This window comes from Scyliorhinus torazame, chromosome 4 (assembly GCF_047496885.1).
Source record: "Scyliorhinus torazame isolate Kashiwa2021f chromosome 4, sScyTor2.1, whole genome shotgun sequence".
NCBI lineage: Eukaryota > Metazoa > Chordata > Chondrichthyes > Carcharhiniformes > Scyliorhinidae > Scyliorhinus > Scyliorhinus torazame.
The window spans coordinates 297,951,989-297,979,863 of NC_092710.1; the positions used below are offsets into that span (position 1 = coordinate 297,951,989).

General features: G+C 47.0%; 1 protein-coding gene across 1 annotated transcript in view; it reads left to right on the top strand.

Annotated features, from left to right (window-relative positions):
• Positions 1–27,875, top strand: part of LOC140411021 (uncharacterized) — a 399,297-nt gene that overhangs the window by 30,170 nt on the left and 341,252 nt on the right. Inside the window, exons 5-9 of the mRNA XM_072499979.1 lie at positions 7,081–7,275; positions 14,343–14,508; positions 23,042–23,125; positions 24,681–24,838; positions 27,544–27,696. Of these exons, the coding sequence (XP_072356080.1) occupies positions 7,081–7,275; positions 14,343–14,508; positions 23,042–23,125; positions 24,681–24,838; positions 27,544–27,696 (756 nt within the window). The remainder of the gene's footprint in view (positions 1–7,080; positions 7,276–14,342; positions 14,509–23,041; positions 23,126–24,680; positions 24,839–27,543; positions 27,697–27,875) is intronic.

Here is a 27,875-nt window from a genome sequence, read left to right on the forward strand (position 1 = left end):
GGTATGAAAACCCCACGATGATCTTCTTAATCTTCCCCATTGACAATAATATAAACCATTCATATAACAGCAGTAGAGAGAATTAACAATCTTCCTGCTTCACAAATATCCTTCAGAGAAGGAAATCTGCTGTCCTTACCTGGTCTGGTCTACATGTGACTCCAGATCCGCAGCAATGTGATTGACTCTTAAATACCCTCTGAAATGTCCTAGGAGGGCACTCAGTTTAAGGGATGGCCAACAAATATTCGACCGGCCAGTGACGCCCACATTGCATGAATGAATTTTTAAAAAATCCTAAATAAGTCCCAAAACTCTGCCAAAAAGTTAATTCCAAGTGTTGATCTCCCTTTGTTTGAAGAACCTCTTGCCATCTGTCCTAAAGTTACCTTTCACTGGTTTGAACTTGTGTCTTTATCTTCTACTCACACTGTTTAATTTAAAGTACTATTCTGGATTAATCCATATCATTGACTATTTGTATATGCCTAAGATACCTTATTTCCTGAAGGAGAAGCTGAAGATTCTTTTATCTTTCCTCATAAACTCGCATCCCTGTCAATAGGGATCAGTCTGTTCCTGTTCTCTGCAGTACCTTATCTTCTTTTTTTTTAATAAATATTTTATTGAAAATTTTTGGTCAACCAACACAGTACATTGTGCATACAGATAATAATGACCTTTTTATATAAACAAAAAACAACAAATAAATAAATATAAAATAACAAAAATGAAAACTAGCCCTAATTGGCAACTGCCTTGTCACAAGCTATACCCCCCCCCCCCCCCATCCCCCCCCCCCCCCCATGTCCTGGGCTGCTGCTGCTGCCTTCTTTTTTCCCCCATCTATCTTTCCGCAAGATATTCGACGAACGGTTGCCACCGCCTGGTGAACCCTTGAGCCGACCCCCTTAGGACGAACTTAATCCGCTCTAGCTTTATAAACCCCGCCATATCATTTATCCAGGTCTCCACCCCCGGGGGCTTGGCTTCTTTCCACATTAGCAATATCCTGCGCCGGGCTACTAGGGACGCAAAGGCCAAAACATCGGCCTCTCTCGCCTCCTGCACTCCCGGCTCTTGTGCAACCCCAAATATAGCCAACCCCCAGCTTGGTTCGACCCGGACTCCTACTACTTTTGAAAGCGCCTTTGTCACCCCCACCCAAAACCCCTGTAGTGCCGGGCATGACCAAAACATATGGGTATGATTCGCTGGGCTTCTCGAGCATCTCGCACACCTATCCTCCACCCCAAAAAATTTACTGAGCCGTGTTCCAGTCATATGTGCCCTGTGTAATACCTTAAACTGAATCAGGCTTAGCCTGGCGCACGAGGACGACGAGTTTACCCTGTTTAGGGCATCTGCCCACAGCCCCTCCTCGATCTCCTCCCCTAGCTCTTCTTCCCATTTCCCTTTTAGTTCGTCCACCATAGTCTCCCCTTCGTCCCTCATTTCCCTATATATATCCGACACCTTACCATCCCCCACCCATTTCTTTGAGATGACTCTGTCCTGCACCTCTTGTGTCGGGAGCTGCGGGAATTCCCTCACCTGTTGCCTCGCAAAAGCCCTCAATTGCATGTACCTGAATGCATTCCCTTGGGGCAACCCATATTTCTCGGTCAGCGCTCCCAGACTTGCGAACTTCCCATCCACAAATAGATCTTTCAGTTGCGTTATTCCTGCTCTTTGCCACATTCCATATCCCCCATCCATTCCCCCCGGGGCAAACCTATGGTTGTTTCTTATCGGGGACCCCCCCAATGCTCCGGTCTTTCCCCTATGTCGTCTCCACTGTCCCCAAATCTTCAGTGTAGCTACCACCACCGGGCTCGTGGTGTAGTTCCTCGGTGAGAACGGTAATGGGGCTGTCACCATAGCCTGCAGGCTGGTCCCCCTACAGGACGCCCTCTCTAATCTCTTCCACGCCGCTCCCTCCTCCTCTCCCATCCACTTACTCACCATTGAAATATTAGCGGCCCAATAATACTCACTTAGGCTCGGTAGTGCCAGCCCCCCCCTATCCCTACTACGCTGTAAGAATCCCTTCCTCACTCTCGGAGTCTTCCCGGCCCAAACAAAACCCATGATGCTCTTTTCTATCCTTTTAAAAAAAGCCTTCGTGATCACCACCGGGAGGCACTGAAACACAAAGAGGAATCTCGGGAGGACCACCATCTTAACCGCCTGCACCCTCCCTGCCATTGACAGTGCTACCATATCCCATCTCTTGAAATCTTCCTCCATCTGTTCCACCAACCGCGTTAAATTTAGCCTGTGCAATGTGCCCCAATTCTTAGCTATCTGGATCCCCAGGTAACGAAAGTCTCTTGTTACCTTCCTCAACGGTAGGTCTTCTATTTCTCTACTCTGCTCCCCTGGATGTACCACAAACAGCTCACTCTTCCCCATGTTCAATTTATACCCTGAAAAATCCCCAAACTCCCCAAGTATCCGCATTATTTCTGGCATCCCCTCCGCCGGATCCGCCACATATAGTAGCAGATCATCCGCATATAAAGATACCCGGTGTTCTTCTCCTCCCCTAAGTATTCCCCTCCATCTCTTGGAACCTCTCAGCGCTATCGCCAGGGGCTCAATCGCCAGTGCAAACAGTAATGGGGACAGAGGACATCCCTGCCTTGTCCCTCTATGGAGCCGAAAATATGCCGATCCCCGTCCATTCGTGACCACGCTCGCCACTGGGGCCCTATACAACAGCTGCACCCATCTAACATACCCCTCTCCAAAACCAAATCTCCTCAACACCTCCCACAGATAATCCCATTCCACTCTATCAAATGCTTTCTCGGCATCCATCGCCACTACTATCTCCGTTTCACCCTCTGGTGGGGCCATCATCATTACCCCTAACAGCCTCCGTATATTCGTGTTCAGCTGTCTCCCCTTCACAAACCCAGTTTGGTCCTCGTGAACCACCCCCGGGACACATTCCTCTATTCTCATTGCCATTACCTTGGCCAGGACCTTGGCATCCACATTTAGGAGGGAAATTGGTCTGTAGGACCCGCATTGTAGCGGATCCTTTTCCTTCTTTAAGAGAAGCGATATCATTGCTTCAGACATAGTCGGGGGCAGTTGTCCCCTTTCCTTTGCCTCGTTAAAGGTCCTCGTCAGTACCGGGGCGAGCAAGTCCAAATATTTTCTGTAAAATTCAACTGGGAATCCGTCCGGTCCCGGGGCCTTTCCCGTCTGCATGTTCCTAATTCCTTTCACCACTTCTTCTACCGTGATCTGTGCTCCCAGTCCCACCCTTTCCTGCTCTTCCACCTTGGGAATTTCCAGCCGATCCAAAAAATCCATCATTCTCTCCCTCCCATCCGGGGGTTGAGCTTCATACAATTTTTTATAAAATGTCTTGAACACTTCATTCACTCTCTCCGCCCCCCGCTCCATCTCTCCTTCCTCATCCCTCACTCCCCCTATTTCCCTCGCTGCTCCCCTTTTCCTCAATTGGTGTGCCAGCAATTTGCTCGCCTTCTCCCCATATTCATACTGTACACCCTGCGCCTTCCTCCATTGTGCCTCTGCAGTGCCTGTAGTCAGCAAGTCAAATTCCACATGCAGCCTTTGCCTTTCCCTGTACAGTCCCTCCTCCGGTGCTTCCGCATATTGTCTGTCCACCCTCAAAAGTTCTTGCAGCAACCGCTCCCGTTCCTTACTCTCCTGCTTCCCTTTATGTGCCCTTATTGATATCAGCTCCCCCCTAACCACCGCCTTCAACGCCTCCCAGACCACTCCCACCTGAACCTCCCCATTGTCATTGAGTTCCAAGTACTTTTCAATACATCCCCTCACCCTTAGGCACACCCCCTCATCCGCCATTAGTCCCATGTCCATTCTCCAGGGTGGGCGCCCTCCTGTTTCCTCCCCTATCTCCAAGTCTATCCAGTGTGGGGCATGATCCGAAATGGCTATAGCCGTATATTCCGTTCCCCTCACCTTCGGGATCAATGCCCTACCCAACACAAAAAAGTCTATGCGCGAATAGACTTTATGGACATAGGAGAAAAACGAGAACTCCTTACTCCTAGGTCTACTGAATCTCCACGGGTCCACACCTCCCATCTGCCCCATAAAATCCTTAAGCACCTTGGCTGCTGCCGGCCTCCTACCAGTCCTGGACTTCGACCTATCCAGCCTTGGTTCCAACACCGTGTTAAAGTCTCCCCCCATTATCAGCTTTCCCGTCTCTAGGTCCGGGATGCGTCCTCGCATTCGCCTCATGAAGTTGGCATCATCCCAGTTCGGGGCATACACGTTTACCAAAACCACCATCTCTCCCTGTAATTTGCCACTCACCATCACGTATCTGCCCCCGTTATCCGCCACTATAGTCTTTGCCTCGAACATTACCCGCTTCCCCACTAATATAGCCACCCCCCTGTTTTTCGCATCCAGCCCCGAATGGAACACCTGCCCCACCCATCCTTTGCGCAGCCTAACCTGGTCTATCAGTTTCAGATGCGTTTCCTGTAACATAACCACATCTGCTTTAAGTTTCTTAAGGTGTGCGAGTACTCGTGCCCTCTTTATCGGCCCGTTGAGCCCTCTCACGTTCCACGTGATCAGCCGAGTTCGGGGGCTTCCCACCCCCCCCCCCCCCCTTGCCGGTTAGCCATCATCTTTTTCCAGCTTCTCACCCAGTTCCCACGCAGCTGTATCTCCACCAGGCGGTGCCCCCCCGCCCATCCTCTCCCGTACCCACTCCCCCCTTTCCCCAGCAGCAGCAACCCAGTAATTCCCCCCTCCCACCCCCCCCGCTAGACCCCCCGCTAGCGTAATTACTCCCTCCATGTTGCTCCCAGAAGTCAGCAAACTCTGGCTGACCTCGGCTTCCCCCCGTGACCTCGGCTCGCACCGTGCGACGCCCCCTCCTGCCTGCTTCTCTATTCCCGCCATAATTATCATAGCATGGGAACCAAGCCCGCGCCTCTCCCTCGGCCCCGCCTCCCATGGCCAACGCCCCATCTCCTCTCCCTCCCCACCTCCCCCCAACACCACCTGTGGGAGAAAGAAAAGTTACCATACCGCAGGATTAGAACATAAAACCCCTCTTCGCCCCCCCCATTCGCCCCACCACTTTGTCCAAACGTTCTTTTTCATAATCCACTCATTCCAGTTTTTCTTCTACAATAAAAGTCCACGCTTCATCCGCCGTCTCAAAGTAGTGGTGCCTCCCTTGATATGTGACCCACAGTCTTGCCGGTTGCAGCATTCCAAATTTTATCTTCCTTTTGTGAAGTACCGCCTTGGCCCGATTAAAGCTCGCCCTCCTTCTCGCCACCTCCGCACTCCAGTCTTGATAAACGCGGATCACCGCGTTCTCCCATTTACTGCACCGAGTTTTCTTCGCCCATCTAAGGACCATTTCTCTATCCTTAAAACGGAGGAATCTCACCACTATGGCTCTGGGAGTTTCTCCTGCTCTCGATCCTCGCACCATAACTCGGTACGCTCCCTCCACCTCCAACGGACCCGTCGGGGCCTCCGCTCCCATTAACGAGTGCAGCATCGTGCTCACATATGCCCCGACGTCCGCCCCCTCCACACCTTCAGGAAGGCCAAGAATCCTCAGGTTGTTCCTCCTTGCGTTGTTTTCCAGTGCCTCCAACCTCTCCACACATCGTTTCTGGTGTGCCTCCTGTATCTCCGACTTCACCACCAGGCCCTGTATATCGTTCTCATTCTCGGCTGCTTTCGCCTTCACGACCCGAAGCTCCTGCTCCTGGGTCTTTTGTTCCTCTTTCAGCCCTTCGATCGCCTGTAGTATCGGGGCCAACAACTCTTTCTTCATTTCCTTTTTTATCTCCTCCACGCAGCATTTCAAGAACTCTTGTTGTTCAGGGCCCCATATGAAACTGCCACCTTCCGACGCCATCTTGGTTTTTGCTTGCCTTCCTTGCCGTTGTTCCAAAGGATCCGCTGCAATCCGGCCACTTTCCTCTCCTTTTTCCATCCGTGTCCAGGGGGAACACCCTCCTGGTTTAGCGCACGGTGTTTTTAGCCGTTAAAATTGCCGTTGGGGCTCCTATCAAGAGCCCAAAAGTCCGTTTCACAGGGAGCTGCCGAAACGTGCGACTCAGCTGGTCATCGCCGCACCCGGAAGTCTCGCAGTACCTTATCTTCAATGTTCCCTTTGTTTCTTACCAACCGGAACTAGACACACCAGTCAGCGCCTGGGCTTGACCAAATACATTTGAATGCGTTATGACCTGGATTTAGCCCGGACGACCAGCACACCTTCTGTCAAGACCCTCTGGAAATCAAACACCTTCACAAATCTGGACTGAACCTTGAGATTCCTCCTACTATTTTGTGGTGGTCTGTCCAGCTAAAGGCAGTCCCAAACATAGGCTTATCAGTGATTTATTAATGGTGAACAACAGGTGTAAATGTCTTACAAGAGGCAGGCTTTGGGTTGACCTCCGAGCTTGCACTTGTGGTGCTTTTACCTCTGGTGGTATGGAATCATAGAATCATAGAATTTACAGTGCAGAAGGAGGCCATTCAGCCCATTGGGGCTGCACTGGCCCTTGGAAAGAGCACTCTACTTAAACCCATACCTCCATCCTATCCCTGTAACCCAATAATCCTGCCTAACCTTTTAGACACTAAAGTGCAATTAAACATGGCCAATCCACCTAACCTGCACATCTTTGGGCTGTGGGAGGAAACCGGAGCTCCCGGAGGAAACCCACGCACACACGGGGAGAAAGTGCAAACTCCACACAGGCAGTCACCCAAGGCCGGAGTTGAACCCGGGACCTTGGAGCTGTGAGACAGCAGTGCTAACCACTGTGCCGGCATGGGCTTCCTTGGTCCCAATTTCTGAAGAATTCCATAGAATCCCTACAGTGCAGAAGGAGGCTATTCGGCCCATCGAGTCTGTAATGACCCTCCAAAAGAGCACTCTACCTAGGTCCACTCCCCCACCCTATCCTCATAACCCCACACATTGATCATGGCCAATCCACTTAACTTGCACATCTTTGGACTTGGTCACCTTGGTCATCTGAAAAGCTCATTTAACCTTTTCTTTTCCCCACATCGCAGAAACAAATTTCTCGTATTATGAAGGAGTATGATGACGCTGCCCAGAGAGCTCAGAGGCTGTCAGCAGCCAGAGAATGTCTTTTAACAGAAGCAGGGAGTGCCAGTAAATCTGTGACCCAGGAAGATGTGGTCATCTACCTTCAGTGGTTGGTGTGCCACTTACACTCCCTGGCAACCATCCATGACTACTTGAGGGTAAGAAAATAATTGAGGATCTGATAACTATTTTGCGTGACTGTAATCCTACTGAGGTGTACTTTTAAAAAGTGTAGCCTTCCCATTTATTTTTATGTATAAGTCTGAGAGGGGAATTAAGAGAGGCTTCAAAGTCATGAGGGGTCTGGGCAGAGTAGAAAGGGGAAAACTGTTCCCGCTTGTGGAAGAATCATAAGCCAGAGGACACCGGTTCAGGATGATTGACAGTAAGGAGTTTCGATTAGCAACATGGCTGGGTTTCTTAGACTTGAGAAAATTAAGTTGGCCCTGAGAGGATCGACGTTAGGGTTTGTTCGGAGGTGGCAGCCATTTATCGACTTCTTCGGAGTAAACTAAACTGTCAGCAGACTCAATAAGGCGGGGGGTGTTAGAGGGTAGGGGGGAGTTAGGCTATTTTGTGTCTAGAGTAAGCAGGAACAGTGGGAGATGGGGGGATGTGTTATACACTGAACTATGTTTACATTTGTATTTGTATTGTTTATTGTTATAAAATCACAAATGCCTTAATAAACTGTTTTAATAAATAAATAAATTAATTAATTGATAAAAACAATAGCAATGTAAGGGAACGTATTTTTATGCAGTAAGTTGTAAGGATCTGGAATGTACTGCCTGACAGTGTGGTAGAGGCAGCTTCAGTCAGGGCTTGCAAAAGAGAATTATTTGAAGAGGGAAAATTTGCAGGGCTGCAGGGAAAAGGCAGGGATGTGGTACGAGGAAATTGCTCTTGCAGAGAGCTGACAGAGACACAGGAGTGTTACATAAGAACATAAGAACTAGGAGCAGGAGTAGGCCATCTGGCCCCTCAAGCCTGCTCCACCATTCAATGAGATCATGGCTGATCTTTTGTGGACTCAGCTCCACTTTCCGGCCCGAACACCATAACCCTTAATCCCTTTATTCTTCAAAAACTATCTATCTTTATCTTAAAAACATTTAATGAATGAGCCTCAACTGCTTCACTGGGCAAGGAATTCCATAGATTCACAACCCTTTGGGTGAAGAAGTTCCTCCTAAACTCAGTCCTAAATCTACTTCCCCTTATTTTGAGGCTATGCCCCTGAGTTCTGCTTTCACCCGCCAGTGGAAACAACCTGCCCGCATCTATCCTATCTATTCCCTTCATAATCTTATATGTTTCTATAAGATCCCCCCACATCCTTCGAAATTCCAACGAGTACAGTCCCAGTCTACTCAACCTCTCCTCGTAATCCAACCCCTTCAGCTCTGGGATTAACCTAGTGAATCTCCTCCGCACACCCTCCAGCACCAGTACGTCCTTTCTCAGGTAAGGAGACCAAAACTGAACACAATACTCCAGGTGTGGCCTCACTAACTCCTTATACACTTGCAGCATAACCTCCCTAGTCTTAAACTCCATCCCTCTAGCAATGAAGGACAAAATTCCATTTGCCTTCTTAATCACCAGTTGCACCTGTAAACCAACTTTTTGCGACTCATGTCTCTTTGCACAGCAGCATGTTTTAATATTTTATCATTTAAATAATAATCCCTTTTGCTGTTATTCCTACCAAAATGGATAACCTCACATTTTTCAACATTGTATTCCATCTGCTAGCCCATTCACTTAGCCTATCCAAATCCCTCTGCAGACTTCCAGTATCCTCTGCACTTTTTGCTTTACCACTTATCTTAGTGTCGTCTGCAAACCTGGACACATTGCCCTTGGTCCCCAACTCCAAATCATCTATGTAAATTGTGAACAGTTGTGGGCCCAACACTGATCCCTGAGGGACACCACTAGCTACTGATTGCCAACCAGAGAAACACCCATTAATCCCCACTCTTTGCTTTCTATTAATTAACCAATCCTCTATCCATGCTACTACTTTCCCCTTAATGCCATGCATCTTTATCTTATGCAACAACCTTTTATGTGGCACCTTGTCAAAGGCTTTCTGGAAATCCAGATATACCACATCCATTGGCTCCCCGTTATCTACCGCACTGTTAATGTCCTCAAAAAATTCCACTAAATTAGTTAGGCACGACCTGCCCTTTATGAACCCATGCTGCGTCTGCCCAATGGGACAATTTCCATCCAGATGCCTCGCTATTTCTTCCTTGATGATAGATTCCAGCATCTTCCCGACTACCGAAGTTAAGCTCACTGGCCTATAATTACCTGCTTTCTGCCTACCTCCTTTTTTAAACAGTGGTGTCACGTTTGCTAATTTCCAATCCGCCGGGACCACCCCAGAGTCTAGTGAATTTTGGTAAATTATCACTAGTGCATTTGCAATTTCCCTAGCCATCTCTTTTAGCACTCTGGGATGCATTCCATCAGGTCCAGGAGACTTGTCTACCTTTAGCCCCATTAGCTTGCCCATCACTACTGCCTTTGTGATCACAATTCTCTCAAGGTCCTCACCTGTCATAGCCTCATTTCCATCAGTCACTGGCATGTTATTTGTGTCTTCCACTGTGAAGACCAACCCAAAAAATCTGTTCAGTTCCTCAGCCATTTCCTCATCTCCCATTATTAAATCTCCCTTCTCATCCTCTAAAGGACCAATATTTACCTTAGCCACTCTTTTTTGTTTTATGTATTTGTAGAAACTTTTACTATCTGTTTTTATATTCTGAGCAAGTTTACTCTCATAATCTATCTTACTCTTCTTTATAGCTTTTTTAGTAGCTTTCTGTGGCCCACTAAAGATTTCCCAGTCCTCTAGTCTCCCACTGATCTTTGCTACTTTGTATGTGTTTTCCTTCAATTTGATACTCTCCCTTATATCCTTAGATATCCACGGTCAATTTTCCCTCTTTTTACCGTCCTTCCTTTTGTTGGTATAAACCTTTGCTGAGCACTGTGAAAAATCACTTGGCAGGTTCTCCACTGTTCCTCAACTGTTTCACTATAAAGTCTTTGCTCCCAGTCTACCTTAGCTAGTTCTTCTCTCATCCCATTGTAATCTCCTTTGTTTAAGCACAAAACACTAGTGCTTGATTTTACCTTCTCACCTCCATCTGTATTTTAAATTCCACCATATTGTGATCGCTCCTTCCGAGAGGATCCCTAACTATGAGACCCTGAATCAATCCTGTCTCATTACACAGGACCAGATCTAGGACCGCTTGTTCCCTCGTAGGTTCCATTACATACTGTTCTAGGAAACTATCGCGGATACATTCTATAAACTCCTCCTCAAGGCTGCCTTGACCGACCTGGTTAAACTAATCAACATGTAGATTAAAATCCCCCATGATAACTGCTGTACCATTTCTACATGCATCTGTTATTTCTTTGTTTATTGCCTGCCCCACCATAATGTTACTATTTGGTGGCCTATAGATTACTCCTATCAGTGACTTTTTCGCCTTACTATTCCTGATTTCCACCCAAATGGATTCAACCTTATCCTCCATAGCACCAATATCATCCCTTACTATTGCCCGGATGTCATCCTTAAATAACAGAGCTACACCACCTCCCTTACCATCCACTCTGTCCTTCCGAAAAGTTTGATACCCTCGGATATTTAACTCCCAGTCGTGAAAGGTGTGCGGCATGTATTATGATCACTGATGATGATTGCCAGGTGGTTGCAGAATGCCTATTTTCCCTCCTTTTCTTTGCAGTCAAAGAACTAGCATTTAATTTGTGTGACGTAGATCTGGGGCGTCATTCTCCGACCCCCCGCCGGGTCGGAGAATGGCCGTTGGCCGCCGTGTATCCCGCCCCCGCCGAAGTCTCCGGTACCGGAGATTGGGCGGGGGCGGGAATCGGGCTGCGCCGGTTGGCGGGACCCCCCCCCCGCTCAATTCTCCGGCCCAGATGGGCCGAAGTCCCGCCCAGGAATTGCCTGTCCCGCCGGCGTAAATCAAAGCTGGAATTTACCGGCGGGACCAGGCGGCGTGGGCGGGCTCCGGGGTCCTGGGTGGGGGCGCGGGGCGATCTGACCCCAGGGGTGCCCCCACGGTGGCCTGGCCCGCGATCGGGGCCCACCGATCCGCGGGCGGGCCTGTGCCGTGGGGGCACTCTTTCCCTTCCGCCTCCGCCACGGCCTCCACCATGGCGGAGGCGGAAGAGACTCCCCCCACTGCGCATGCGCGGGAAACTGTCGACGGCCGCTGACGCTCCCGCGCAGGCGCCGCATTTCTACGCCAGCTGGCGGGGTAATAAACGCCATTTCCGCCAGCTGGCGGGGCGGAAATCCCTCCGGCGTCGGCCTATCCCCTCAATGTTGGGTCTCGGCCCCCAAAGATGCGGAGCATTCCGCACCTTTGGGCCGGCGCGATGCCCGTCTGATTGGCGCCGTTTTTGGCGCCAGTCGGCGGACATCGCGCCGTTGGGGGAGAATTTCGCCCTAGATGTTCGTCACAGCAGTCTGAATGACTTTCCTTTGTGCCAAAATTGGAGATGGTGGCTTAATGACATTGTCACTATTTTCTTATTATTGCCACAAGTAGGCTTACATTAACACTGCAATGAAGTTACTGTGGAAAGCCCCTAGTCGCCAAATCCCGACACCTGTTCAGGTACACTGAGGGAGAATTCAGAATATCCAGATTACCTAACAGCAAGTCTTGTGGGAGGAAACCCACGCAGACATTGGCAGAACGTGTAGATTTTGCACAGACAGTGACCCAAGCTGGGAATTGAACCTGGGACCCTGGCGCTGTGAAGCAACAGTGCTAACTACTGTGCTACCGTACATACTTGTTTTGTAGTTACTAGATCCAGGGCAAGATCTGGGAACAAGGGTTGAAATCCCACCATGGGATGATGAAATTTGAATTTGTTTAAAAGTCTATTGATGACCATGGATCAATTGTCATTCAAAGCCCGTCTGGTTCACTAATGCTATTTAGGGTAGGAAATCTGCCATCCTTACCTGGCCTGGCCTGCATGTGACTCCAGATCCACAGCAATGTGGTTGACTCGCAAATACCCCAGAAATGGAGTTAGGGATGGGCAAAAATGCTTGCCCACACCCTGTAAATAAAAAAATAAAAAAAACTGTAATTTTATCATTCTACAATGATAGATTTAGATGAGGAGTGATGGGAGAAGACTTGAGTGGCATGGACTGCACTGTTCAGAAAGGCAGAAAGTAGGAGACTATAGACCAGTTAGTTTAACGTTTGTCGTTGGGAAATTGTTGGAATTCATTATGAAGTCAAAAATGCAATCCATCCGAGTCAGTGTGGTTTTATGATTCGCTAGAGTTTTTTGAAGATGTAACAAGCAAAGTGGATAATGGGGATCCAGTAGATGTAACATATCTGGACTTCCAGAAGGCATTTGATAAGGCACCACACAAAAGGTTAATACACAAGGAAAGATCCCACAGGGTTGTGGAGTAATACATTAGCTTGGGCAGAGGATTGGCTAACCAACAGAAAGCAGAAAGTGGGGATAAATGGGTCTTTTTCTGTTTGGCAGGCTGTAACAAGTGGTTCTGTCCTCTGGCCACAAACTATTTACAGTGTATATCAATGATTTAAGTGCAGGGATATGAATGTACTGTAGCCAAATTTGCAGATGACACTAAAATAGGTGGGAAAGCAAGTTGCAATGAGGAAATAAGAAATTTACAAATGGATATGGATAGGTTAGGTGAGTGGGCCAAAATTTAGCAGATGGAATTTAACGTGGATAAGTGTAAGGTTGTCCATTTTGATAGAAGGAACAAAAAGGCAACTTATTGTCTAAGTGGATAGAAACCTCAAAATGTTCTGGTGCAGAGGGATCTGGGTGTCTTCGTCCATGAATCACAGAATGTTAGCATGCAGGTGCAGCAGGTATTAAAGAAGGAAATTGAATTTTGACATTCATTGCTAATGGAATGGAGTATAAAAGTAGGGATGTGCTTTTGCAACTGTATAGGGCATTGGTGACTACTTCTGGAGTACTGTGAAGTTTTGGTCCCCTTACTTGAGGAAGGATGTAAATGCATTAGAGAAGCTTCACTAGATTGGTTTCAGGGATGAGGGACTTGTCTCATGAAGAGCGATTGAGTAGTTATCCGATATTCGCTGGAGTTTAGAAGATTGAGAGGAGATCTAATTGAGGTATACAAGATGCTAAAGGGAATTAACAGGGTAGACATAAAGTGGATGTTTTCCCCTTGCGGAACATTCTAGAACACGAGGCCATAGTTTTAGGCTAAAGAGGAGCAGATTTTAAACAGAAATGGGTGAGTGGGAACGGGGTTGGGGGAGGCACAGTACGATGGAGATTGGATGGGGCTGGTGGGAGGCACTCAGCTAATATTGCATTGGATTGGTTAGGCATTGCCTCTCAGTCCAGCAACTTCCATATACAGAGAGGGATTGCGGAAGCATAAAAAGAAAATTGGCCATTTGACTGAGCAATGATGAGACCTTTCAAATGATCAGAATATCTGCGACAGCAAACACTCAATCCAGTAAGCAAACCATCTGGCTACTTGATGGCTTGTCTCCAAGTTCTCTATCTCTTACTGCCTCCCAACCATGCTGTACAGCTGTTACGTCCACGACACATCTGCTCATGATTCTAATGCTTCCTCCCTGATCTTTCACCCCAGACAATCCTTGGCCTTATCACTGTGCGCACACTGTCCCTTTGCAAAGATCCATAAGCTGACCTGAAGTTTCATGACCTGCCCAATCCAATATTGCTGATTTACCTTTGTGCAGTGTGTAACTAATGGTCACGTTCAAGGCTGTGGCTCAGTGCAAAGAGGCTTCCAGGTCAGTTACCAACAGTTCTCATTTGCCGCAGTGGTGCCCACCTCTGGCAGTGTGGTTGCTCTGGCTCTACAGCTGCCTGTTCTATGATTAACAGGCCCCCTCTGGGGACATGGCGCTCCACCAACCTCGCTCCTGGCATGTGCAGACTCAGAACCCACATTTGCTTCTAATTTCAGGGTCCCGAAACCTGCAGGAAAACCCAGTTCATGGATTTTGGAGAAGGAGAATGTAGAAACGTGAATGCGATTCCTAACCTCTTAAGTACTTTTTTCCCCAGAAATGATGGGACATTGCGTGCTAACTGAACAGACCGCTGAATCCCTGTGATCCCCATTACCTTGCAGGTGTTACAGTACCTGCCCATGTCTCATAACATTGAGGTGACGCCTGAGAAGTTTTTTGATGCCTTCGCAGATGATGAAGACAAAGGCAGCACCATCACATTGCTTTCCACTTTACCTGCTCCTACTCGTCCCGGTACAGCTTTCTCTAGTGTTTCTGGATCAGCCGGTAAGGAATCAAATGTCACGAAGAAGGCTTCACAAAGAATGCATGGGTCTGCAGCAGCCATGCTCAAACAGCCATTATTTAATTAAACCCACTATTAATTTATGTACTGAAATTGCACCCACTGGAAGATGCAGCAATCTGTGAGGGTCTGTATTGGGGGCACTCTTATTACATCGGAATCCTAGATTTAGGAATTAAGGGATTAATATTGAAATGTGCTAATTGCACCAAACTTGAGGTGTGAGGGTTGTTGGTTGAGGGTTTTGCAACATGGCAGAAGGAGAACGATCCAGTAGCGGGATGGGCAGATAGGTGGTAAGTACAGTTCAGCATAGACAGATGTGAAGTGCTATGTTTTAAAGCTAAGAACAGGGAAAGGATCCTGGTGTTGATCCACAAATATTAAAATTGGGAGAGCGAGGCCATTAAAAAAAGGTTCAATTGAATCTTAGATTTTATATCTGGAGGCAGCAGTGAGGTGAGTTAATGGTGTACTTGCATTGGAGCTTAGTTATATCATAGAGTGCTTTATGCAGTTCCAAAGATGCTATTATCTGATGATCTACATCTCAGAGTGCTGAAATAGGTGGCTGTAGAGATAGCGGATGCATTGGTGGTCATCTTCCAAATTTCACTTCTGGGATGAAGCACACCATTTTTCTTGATGTGTTAGTTGAGAAATCTGCAACTGGTTCTCCACCACTGTCTACTGCAAGCCTAGCTTCACCAGTCAATATACATGTTGGGATTTGGAAATCAATGGAAGTGTCAGTGAGCACTGGATTTAGAGGGGGTCGCATGGCTACACCATCTATTTGGGCGTACAACGTGTCATTACAACTGAACTTGACTGCGTGAGTTTCACAGTTCATAAATTCAATGACTACAGATTCAAATGGCGGCCTGTCTAAACTGCCATGAAATTGCGATGTGGGGAAACGTCGATGCCTTCTGTCAGCAGCAAGTTCGTAAGTAGTCCCACAATATCAAAGGAGCACATAGACAAAGCATTGCTATCAATATGTATGAAGCTGAAGGAATACTTCACCATGTATGTGGAAAACCCTCAAAGAACCGGCTGTAGTAATTCACACAACCATTTTGCCAATTCATGCTGTGCAGAACCAGTTATTTGTAAATTAGGATATAATATTGGGACATAGGGGTGGCATAGTGGTTAGCACTGCTGCCTCACAGAACTGGGGACCCGGGTTCAATTCCAGCTTTGGGTGACTGTGTCAAGTTTGCATGTTCTCCCCGTGTCTGTGTGGGTTTCCTCCGGGTGCTCCGGTTTCCTCCCACAGTCCCAAGATGTGCAGGTTAGGTGGATTGGCCATGCTAAATTTCCCCTTAGTGTCCAAAGATGTGCAGGTTAGATGGAGTTACGGGGTTACAGGGATAAGGTGGGGAGTGGCCTAGATAGGTTTTCGGAGGTTTGGTGCAGATTCAATGGGCCGAATGGTCTACTTCTGCAGAGTAGGGATTCTATGGTTCGATCACTTTTTTGTGTTTTAGGCAGCCCATTTTTGCGTGGAGGAGGTGAGCCATGAAAATGAATCATATACGGAAGGCAGCTCAAACCCCTTACACAAGTATAACAAGTATTTTGTAGCTTACTTTCAAGCAAGGCTGTGTGGTTATGCTTAGCGACAGATCCAATAGATATGAATTTGGAACCATCATTAAGAATGACATGCATTTTGTCAATATTCCAGTGAAGCCCAATGCAAATTGGAGGACCACACCTCATCTTCCGCTTGGGCACTTTAAACCTTTTGGACTTAACATTGAGTTCAGTACCTTCAGACCATGAACTCTTCTCCTCCATCTCGACCTCATTTTATAATCCAATTTTTTTTGTCCCAACGCACCCCCCTCCCCACAGGGCCATCTGTCACTTGTTCTTAGATTTTGCTTCCACTGAGCACCGACCCTAGTTCTGCTATTAGCACATTCACTATCAGCACCTTCTTTGGTCTTTAACACTACCATTAGCACTCCCTTTGTCTTGTGCCTATGACATATTTATAAATCTCTCCTCGCTCCCACCTATCCTGACCTTCTATTTTGCTCTACCTGCCCCACCCCCTCTTAAACAGTCCAAAATCCATCACATTTCTCCCTCTCTTTAGCTCTGAAGAAGAGCCATGTGGACTCAAAAGTTTATCTCTGTTTCTCACTCCACAGATGCGGCTGAGCTTTTCAACCGTGTCCTGTTTTAATTTATTTACTCTGAATTACTATTCCAGTGACTTTACCGCTACACCATCGTCCCCATTCGCAACAACCACTGATCCTGCTCCCCCACTGTTACCTCATTACTGTGGGTCTGGAGTCACATGTAGGCCGTGTCATGATATGCAAACATGCAGCCAATGAACACCCAAAGACCTATCCTGGGTCCCCTCCTATTTCTCACCCACATGTTGCCTCTTGGAAAAAAGCACAGCTTTAGTTTTGACATATACCTAGCTCTACCTCACTAGCAACTCTCACGATTTCTCCACTGTCTTTAAATCATCAGAATGCTTGGCTGATGTCCAGTCCTGGACGGGCAGAAATTTTCTCTCTTTATATATTGGAAATATTGAAGCTATCACCTTTTGCCCTCATTACAAATTCCATTCTGTAGCCACTGGTTCCATTTCTTTCCTTGGTAGCTGTCTGAGACTAAACCAGTGTGCTCCCAACTTTGGTGTCATATTCACCTCCAAGATGACCTTCCGACCTCCTATCCACACCATCACTATGATCACCTATTTCCACCTCCATAACATTGCCTGATTCTGCTCTGCCTTAGCTTATCATGCTGAAACTCTGAAGCATGCCTTTGTTACCTCTAAACAGCAAGGTAATGCAGTCCTGCCCAGCGTGCTACATTTAACATCCCTTGTTGTGACAATTGGCCAACATTTAAACCCAATTTCTCCATTGATTGAAACCTTTAAGAGGGGGAGACATCTCTTGTGGTAGAATATAAGAACTAAGAGTCACTGTTTAAAAATAAGGGGTCACTCATTTAAGACAGAGATGACAAGAATTTTTTTCTTTTTTTTCTTTATTAATTCATGGGATGTGAGCGTCGCTGACTGGGCCAGCATTTGTTGCTTATCCCTCAGGAACATTAAGAATCAACCACATTACTGTGGGTCTGAAGTCACATGTAGGCCATGTCATGATATGCAAACATGCAGCCAATGAACACTCAGAATAGGACAAAACCAATGGGCAGTCAGGACACTCGAGGTGGCATAACCACAAGGGGGCATGACATAAACACTATAAAAGGGATGAGGCACTCACACCCTGCCTCTTTCCACAGACAGACATCTAGAGAGTTAGACAGGGTTGATCAGCAGCATCACACTCCAGCACGTGGCTTAGAGCAAGCTGGTACAGTTAGACTGAGTTACTACAGTTAGATTGGCAGAGAGTCGAACTCATTCGAGAACTGTGTTAATAGTTCAATAAACACATTGAACTCATTTCAGAGTCTGGAGCATCCTTTAGTTAAGACTGCATCAAGTAGCAGCCTGTGTTATCCGAAGCAGCATAACACAAAAGGCCAGACCAGGTAAGGTCACAGATTTCTTTCCCTAAAGGCTATTGGTGAACCAGATGGTTTTTAATGACAATTGACAATAGTTTCATGGTCATTAGACTTTTAATTCCAGATTTTGTTATTGAATTCAAATTCCACCAACTGCTCTAGTGGGATTCGAACCCAGGTTCCCATAGGGACCTGGGTCTCTGGATTACTAGACCAATGACAATACATTACGTCATTGCCTCCCCTGTCTCAGATGATCGTGAGATTTTGGAACTAACTTCCTTAAAAGGCAGTGGAGGCATATTTTTAAGACAGAACTAGATAGATTCTTGATAAGCATGTGGATGAATCAGAAATGGGCAGGAAGTTACAATCAGATCAACCATTCAATGACGGTCAGGCTCGAGGGGACGAGCGGCCTCCTACTGCTCCTAATTCTCTATGTTCGTATGTTTGTACATAACCTCATCATATCTCAAGGCTATTGTGCTCACCTTTCTCACCTTTTGCATATAAGGCCACAAGATTCACATCACAGTATCCATTTTTTCCTTCCTCCATGATTTTGTTGAGATATGAATCTGCTGTCATTTCATACCTAGTGTTATGACCGACCCCAGGTATTAGTAAAGAAATGGGCTGGGATTCTCCGACCACGCGCCTATGTTCCTCCCCGCCGGGCTCCTGTAGGGCTCTGCCATATTGCCCGGGGGCTGGCGCGGATACGGAAACCCACGCGCATGAACGAACTCGCGCCGGCTTTCGGGTGCCGGAGCTGCGGACACCGCTCTGGCGCCATACTAGCCCCGTAGGAAGGGCTAGATAGCTGCCAGTTGAGGCCCGTTGACGCCGGAGTGGCTCGCGCCTCTTTTCACGCCTGCATCAGAACCTCGCCGCAGGATTGGAGAATCCCGGCAATGATTTTGGGGAAATGAATGGGATTGAAGGCAGACAAATCTCCAGGGCCTGATAATCTTCATCCCAGAGTGCTTAAGGAAGTGGCCCTAGAAATAGGTCAATTGGTGGTCATTTTCCAAAATTTTTAAACTCTGGAATAGTTCCTACAGATTGGAGGGTAGCTAATATAAACCCGCTATTCAAAAAGGGAGGTCGAGAGAAAACAGGAAACTATAGACCAGAGAGTCTAACGGCGGTGTCCATTAGCTGCTGGAGTCCATTATCAAGGATTTCATAACACAGCTTTCGGAAAGCAGTGGTGTCACTGGACAAAGTCAGCATGGATTTACAAATGGAAAATTATGCTCGACAAATCAACTAGAATTCTTTGAGATGTAAGTAGTAGAGATGACCAGGAAGAACTGATGGATGTGGTTTATTTAAACTTTCAGACGGCCTTCAACAAGATCTCACATAGTAGATGAATTTGAGATTACGGGCAGTGTCCTGAGATGGATAGAAAGTTAGTTAGCAGACAGGAAGCAAAAAGCCAGAATAAATGGGTCCTTTTATGATTGGCAGTCTAGTGGGTACCACAGGGGTCTATGCTAGGACCCCAACTGTTCACGTTATATATTAATGATTTGGACGAGGGTACTAAATGTATTATCTCCAAATTTGCAGATGATACAAAGTTGGGTGGGAGGGTGAGCTGTGAGGAGGATGTAGAGATGCTTCAGCGGGATTTGGACAGGTTGAGTGAGTAGGTGCATCCATAGCAGATGCAGTATAATGGGAATAAATGCTTCGGTAGTAAAATTAGGAAGGCAGATTATTGTTTGAATGGATGTAAATTGAGAGAGGTGGATACTCAGCGAGACCTTGGTGTCCTTGTGCATCAGTCGCTGAAAGTAAACGTGCAGGTACAGCAGGCAGTAAAGAAAGCAAATGATATGTTGGCCTTCGTAGCGAGAGGATTTGAGTATAGGAATAGGGATGTTTTACTGCAATTGTACAGGGCATTGGTGAGGCCACACATGGAGTATTGTGTGCAGTTTGTGTCTCCTTATCTGAGGAAGGATGTTCTTGCTGTGGAGGGAGTGCAGCAAAGGTTTACCAGGCTGATTCCTGCGATGGCGGGACTGTCATATGAGAAGAGACTAAGCCGGTTAGGATTATATTCATTGGAGTTTAAAACAGTGAGTGGGGATCTCATTAGGGTGGCACGATAACACAGTGGTTAGCACTGTTGCTTCACAGAGTCAGAGTCCCGTGTTCGATTCCCGGCTTGGGTCACTGTCTGTGCGGAGTCTGCACGTTCTCCCCGTGCCTGTGTGGGGTTCCTCCGGGTGCTCCAGTTTCCTCTCACAGTCCCGAAAGACGTGCTGTTAGGCAATATGTTGTGGCGAAGGCAACTATGTTGAACACTTACTTCACTTGCAGGCTGTAACGCAGTTACTCTGAGGTATTCAGCTGCAGTCTGGAGATGCCCTTTATTCCAATTCCAAAGACCTCCCAGCTGGTGCTGCCCTCCCTCTCATGCCTCCATTCCAATTGTCGCCTCTGACCTCCACTTCAGCCTCCTGGCTTTTTCCACTGCAGCCCTTCTCTAGAGCCCCTGATTCAGCCTTTCACAGCAGATAGAGCCACCAAGTCTGTAAACCTGGCCGACTGCTCGACAGGCAACCGAATGTATCACTGATACTGAGATCCAACCATTACAAACTTTAGGCATTGGTGTAGTAATAATAATAATAATCTTTATTAGTGTCACAAGGAGGCTTACATTAACACAGCCTGTTCGGGTACAGAGGGAGAATTCAGAATGTCCAAATGACCTAACAGCACGTCTTTCGGGACTTGTAGGAGGAAACCGGAGCACCCGGAGGAAACCCACGCAGACACCGGGAGAACGTGCAGACTCCACACAGACAGTGGCCCAAGCCGGGAATCGAACCTGGGACCCTGGTGCTGTGAAGCAACAGTGCTAATCACTGAGCTACCGTGCCGCCCAGTAGTATTGTCACTGGATCAGTAATCCAGAGACCCAGGGTAATGCCCTGGGGACATGGGTTTCAATCCCACCAGGGCAGATGGTGGAATTTTAATTCAATAAACATCTGCAATTGAAAGCCTAAAGGTGACCATGAAACCTTTGTTGATTGTCGTGAAAACCCATCTGGTTCACTAATGTCCTTTAGGCATGGAAATCCTTACCTGGTCTGGCCTACACATGACTCCAGATCCACAGCAATGTGGTTGACTCTTCAATGCCCTCAGGGCAGTAAATGCAGGCCCAGCCAGCGACATCCACATCCCATGAACGAATAAAGAAAAAAAAAATCAGCAGGACTCTGTGCTCCTGGCATTCCCTGATTTTCCCATGCTATGTCCCTGCCCTTTCCCATTTCCCCATAAATATTGGGAGCTCCTGTGAATTCATGCGTCAAATCTCCAATACTAGAAACCATTGAATGATGCAGTCATTTTCAATCAAATCATGGTAGTGTTTTGAGTTCTATGTGAATTTCTGCTCGTGGTCAGATTTTCCGTGAACTCAGAGTAGTCAGAAAAATTGACAAGGCATGAGGAGTATTTTCATTAGAGTTGGTTAAATTTGCTAAATATTGATGAATCAGCCCCCTAATAAGAATTAATGGCCTTATTCAGAAATAATTAACCATTTTCAATAACTTTCATAATTATTTTGTTCTATTTGTCTGTGTGGACTTTGTATGTTCTCCCCGTGTCTGCGTGGGTTTCCTTTGAGTATTCCAGTTTCCTCCCAAAGTCGAAAGATATATAGGTTAGGTGGAATGGCCGTGATCAATGTGCGTGGTTACGGGGAGAGGGCGAGGTAGTGGGCCTAAGTAAAGTGCTCTTTTTGAGGGTTGGTGCAGACCCGAGGAGCTGACTGGTCCCTTTCTGCACTGTAGGGATCCTGTGGGCGCAATCGAATGGCCTCATTGCGCCCGAATTGGTGCTGCAACAAGACTGTTAAATCTAGCGACAGTCCTTTTGTGAGATTTGCGAGATTCGGAACGGTTGGATCTCGCAAGATGTCGCGATCTGGATCTCATCCTCACTGACTGAGACCCAGATTAACATATTTAAGGGAGCCATTGGGCTCATTTAAATAGATCGACGCCCGATTCTCCCGAGGCCTGGGAACGAATGGCCTCGCCTGGGAGAACTCGCCATGGCGCTGTTTAGCACTGATCCACACAAACGTGGACCACATGTAATGGTATCTGGGGGGTCTCCCAGGCCATCGGAGGCCTGCAGGAGATAGGGGACAGGGCAGGCTGGTATGGTACCCTGGCACACCTGAGAGTGGTCGAGAGATCGCAATTTTAAAATGGCTCCCCAATCTCTTTTCCTGCACTGGAGTAAGTGCGGCCTCAGCGGGGAAAAATGAGTTCCATTTGCTAGCAGATTCACTCTTGGCAGTGCAGGCTCTGAGAAAGACCCTGCTATATGCGCCCAAAATGAGGCTCTGTGTTTTGCGCATTAAATTGCGCCCTATGATTCTATTGCTGTGCTGTAGACTCTGTAATTCTGTACATTGAAGTGATATCATTGTAATGTGCAGGCTGTAATTTGTAATGAGCAGTTTTCAGTCATTTGATAGCTTAAATGTGTAGTGTATTTTAATTTGTTGGTTGTAAATAAGCAATTTACTGTTACTTCTTCCCCACTGTTACCAGACTCCTGAATGACTCTCTTATGGACTGAACTGATCTCTCCACGCATCTTCTCTACTGAGTTGTATTATTCTCCGTATGCATCACCCAATGTGTGTCTGTGTATTTACATTGTGTATCTATCATATGTCCTATGTTTTTTATGTATGGAACGATCTGCCTGGACTGTACACAGAACAATAATTTTCACTGTACCTCGGTACACGTGGCAATAATTCAAATCCAATCCAACTTTGTGGTGTTAATATGTGTATTACTGTCATTTGGTAGTTGTAATGTGTAATGTACTGTTCTTTGGTAATTGTTATGTGCAGTGTACCATTCTTTGGTAATTGTAATGTGTAGTGTGCTGTTACCTGACTATTTACATGATTCATATCAGGAAAAACCTCTGCTCTCCTGTCATCAGCTGGAACCCATACCATCTCGATCTGCAACAAGTACTCAACTGTCGTGGGCTTTGAAGGTAAAGATGAAGCAGAATTTAAATACATGTTGTGAATCTGTCATATAGCAGTGGAGTGTCCTAATTAAAGATCTTCTGCTGTGAAATACTTGCAGCTTATTTCCCAATTGTTTTCAGAAGGTTCTCCACTGCTGTCCATGGGTGTCAGAACACTGACCCAGCTGCTGGGAAGTATTCAGAGGTCTTAGTTGAGCAGAGAATGAGGAATTGTACTCCTGAACCAGTGTCCGCCAACAATTAGATGCTCGCTGTAGGGAGAGAAAAGAGCTAACGTTTCGAGTCCAAAGACTCTTTGTCAAAGCTAACAGACAGAGAAAGTGGGAGATATTTATACTGTGGAGTGAGAATGAAAGGTGAGTCATGGCCACAGAAACCCAGGGAAACAGGGTACTAATGGCAGTCCCCAGAGAGAACAAAAGATGTGAAAGACCAAATAGCAAAGAAACTAACATCAGAGGGTAAACTCTGACAGATGTAGATTTGGGGGAGGGGAAGGGGAAGCAAAGTGGAGAAAGGGTAAGGAAAGGTGGATAAGATGGTAGGGATGGTGGTTTAATATATATTACGAAAGAAAGAAATGGTAAAAGACAATTAAAATGAAATGGGATGAAAACAAATGGGCCAAGGTGGGGTAGAGCTGATCATCTGAAGTTGTTGAATTTGATGTTGAGATGGAAGGCTGTAGCGTGCCCAACCGGAAGATGAGATGTTGTTCCTCCAGTTTGCGTTGAGCTTCACTGGAACATTGCAGCAGCCCAAGGACAGACATGTGGGCATGGGAGCAGTGCCTTGTGTTAAAATGGCAAGCACCGGGAAGGTCAAGAATGCGCACAGACCGAAGATGCTCAGCAAAGCGATCACCCAGTCTGCGTTTGGTCTCTCCGATATAGAGGAGACCACATTGGGAGCAGCGAATGCAATAGACCAGATTGGAAGAGATGCAAGTGAAATGCTGCTTAACCTAGAATGGGTGTTTTGGGCCTGGGATGTTGAGCATGGAAGAGGTAAAGGGGCAGGTGTTACACCTTCTGTGATTGCATGGGAAGGAGCCATGGTGGCTCACCTTTCATTCTCACTCCACAGTATAAATATTTCCCACTTCCTCTGTCGGTTAGCTTTGACAACGAGTCATTGGACTCGAAACGTTCGCTCTTTTCTCTCCCTACAGATGCTGCCAGACCTGCTGAGATTTTCCAGCATTTTCCTTTTGGTTTCAGATTCCAGCATCCGCAGTAATTTGCTTTTATTAGATGCTAGCTATTTTCAGTATCTCTCAACACTCACAGATTTATCAGGATTGGGAACGCTATGCCTGAAAAGTTGGCGGAAGCTGATTCCATAAATAATTACAGACGGATTGCGGAGGTTATGGGTCTAAGCACAACTGCTTTTTCAAAGAGGTAACACAGGCACATTAGGCCATGTTCTGTGATGTGCATTTCTGTGATTCTACGAGTGCACATGCGGTACTGTTGGCAGATCTTATCGGGTTAAATCTTCTGCCAGTTCTACTGCATCAATTATAAACTGTTGCAATGACTTTCTTTTGTTGCAGATGTGTTTGATTTTGAAGTTAACCTTTGTCTGCCTGTGCACAAAGTGAACATTGAGGAGTTTAAACCTCAGCTTCAGCACCTCCTTTCTCACTTCAGCATTGAATATGATTTGGACGATATCGGAAACACTGCTGATGAGACAGAGCTATTCACATTGGTATTTGCTTCCTTATGTACTCAAGTTCCGAGAACCTCTGCTCCCTTTTATTATGTTAGTGATTCTGCCTCTGTCCATTCCGGGAGTTTGGGAAAGAGCGAGATGGATTAGAAATGAAGTACATAGGCAGGTCAGCAGAATGGGCAGTCAGCTGACAGCTGCAATTTAATACAGAAAGGGTGGTGCATATCAGGAGGAGAAAATTAATGGGAGTATGCATTAATATAAAGAAGCTGAAGGGGGTGGGGCTGAGAAGGTAGACCAGAATGATGTAATTGTGTATGTAAGCAGGAATTTCTTGAACATGTCAGCACTGGGGGCTTAAAGTCACAATCACTTTGGGTTTTATAAATGCTAACCCTCATATAGAAGTGAAGATATCCTGTGGAATTGTCCGGTTGTTGTGGTTCATTTTTCCCGCCGGCAGCGCTCCCCGCCTGTATGTTTCCCGGCGGCGTGAGGTGGTTAAAATGGGAAAGCCCATTGACAAGTGGCGGGAAGATAGAATCCCACCGCCAGCGAACGGCGCGTGGCCGAGGTACACACAGCTGGGGAACCGATGAATCCTGCCCATCATGTTAAATGTGTATGTTGTTAGATCACGGATCGAGTACTTTGTGCAGTTTAGGGTGCCCCCTTATAGAAGAGACAACTAAAGTTATACTACAACTTAAATTCAAAACGCTGGCCCCATTTGGCACACATGGGGCGAAATTCTCCGGAAATGGCACGATGTCCGCCGACTGGCGCCCAAAACGGTGCAAATCAGTCGGGCATCGCGCTGCCCCAAAGGTGCGGAATGCTCCGCATCTTTGGGGGCCGAGCCCCAACCTTAAGGGGCTAGGCCAGCGCCGGACGAATTTCCGCCCGCCAGCTGGCGGAAAAGGCCTTTGGTGCCCCGCCAGCTGGCGTGGAAATGACATCTCTGGGCGGCGCATGCGCGTGAGTGTCAGCGGCCGCTGACGGCATCCCCGCGCATGCGCAGTGGAGGGAGTCTCTTCCGCCTCCGCCATGGTGGAGACCGTGGCGAAGGTGGAAGGGAAAGAGTGCCCCACGGCACAGGCCCGCCCGCGGATCGGTGGGCCCCGATCGCGGGCCAGGCCACCGTGGGGGCACCCCCCGGGGCCAGATCGCCCCGCGCCCTCCCCAGGACCCCGGAGCCCGCCCACGCCGCCTTGTCCCGCCGGTAAGGTAGGTGGTTTAATCTATGCCGGCGGGACAGGCATTTTAGCGGCGGGACTTCGGCCCATCCAGGCCAGAGAATCACGGGGGGGGGACGCGCCAACCGGCGCGGCGCGATTCCCGCCCCCGCCGAATCTCCGGTGGTGGAGAATTCGGCAACCGGCGGGGGCGGGATTCACGCCAGCCCACGGCGATTCTCCGACCCGGCATGCATCGCGCCCCATGTTTCGAGGTGGAATTTTTATTCCAATTGCAACTACCCTGTTCCTTTTAAACACCCATTTTACTTCAGAATGAACTGATTTTCAATCTTAAAAATAGCAGAAATAAGTGCCCTTTTAATGTATCTGTCATTAACAGAGCATCCCTTTCTTAAAGGTTTCAGAACAATAATCCCCCCCCACCCCCCACCTCGACACATAGGAATACCCCTTCCCATTCAGTAACATTCACCCTCTCGTACACATACATCACTGTCAGTTCACAGAGATACTCTGCCTCCTAACTGCCTGCAGATCATGGTTGCTGAACCTATTTGACAGTTCTGCCTCATTCCTGGATCAAGTTCTTCTTCAGATGGGAGCTCCTTTCCTGTACTAACATCATTGAAGCGCAGTAACTATTCCTGTCTATACAGAGAGTCAATGATGCGGTTCCCTGAGGCATTATTAGTACGCTTGTTTGTGTCATAGGACATAATATTAAATGTGTTAATGGTAATTTGAGAAATGTTCTCTTTTTTTAATGTCTTGGTATTTAGCCCTGGTCTGACACCTCCATAAACCCGTATAACAGAGATTAAGCGTTCTGCATGTTGGTATTCAAATACACTTCACCACTTTGCTGCTTGAACTCTGTTTTATGTTCATAAATTACCTTCCTCTGAAAGTACCTAGCAGTAATCTGGTGCTTTCAATTGATGGTACGTTATGATAGGGCATGCTTCTGAAGGAATTACAACTACAACAAGTTGCATTTATTTTTTTTAAATTCATTTAAGGGATGTGGGCTGTTGTGTTGTGTGATTTAACCGTTGTAATGATGTACACGGAACATATAATTGTTTAACTGTAAAGATGATTCAGTAACAAACATGTGGAAAGATAAATAACGAACTATAATACAGGCGATGGCTATTAAATGAATTCAGTGAATTCACCTGGAGCTACTCTAAGTGCGACTATCTTCTTGTACAACTTACTGCCGACTGCCATGTGCCTTGAATCACGTGTTAGATCTCTATCGCCACTAGCTGGTTGGAGATCGCATTGCTAACTATATACAGAACTGTGCACAGGCATATCACCACATGGGCGTCGCTGGTCAGGCCAGCATTTATTGCCCATCCCTAGTTGACCTTCAGAAGGTGGTGGCGAGTTGCCTTCTTGAACTGCTGCAGTCCATGAGGTGTAGGTTCACCCACTGTGGATCAGCAAGCAAGGTAGTTGGTGTGTCATATCATTAAGCTCTGCGCAAAATCAAATAGTTGTTATGAAATGATTGATGCAACATTAATATTTCAGGTGATTCGGAAATTCAGAAGCATTTTTAGCAAGGAAGAAACTATGAAGACTTTTCCGGTTTATGATGCCTTTGAATCTGGAACAAAACACTGGGGAATGAAAGGTCCAAATATGGCACTGAGGAAAGAAGCAAATTGGATTCCATTCTTAAAGGTACAGGAAAGTGTATCCGCAGGGTTCACTAGGTTGATTCCAGGCATGAATTTACACAAGACACTGCTGAATATTGTGTACAGTTCTGGGTGCCACACTATAGGAAGGATGTGAACACATTGGAAAGGGTGCAGAAGATGTTTACAAGAATGGTTCCAGGCATGAGAAACATAAGTTAT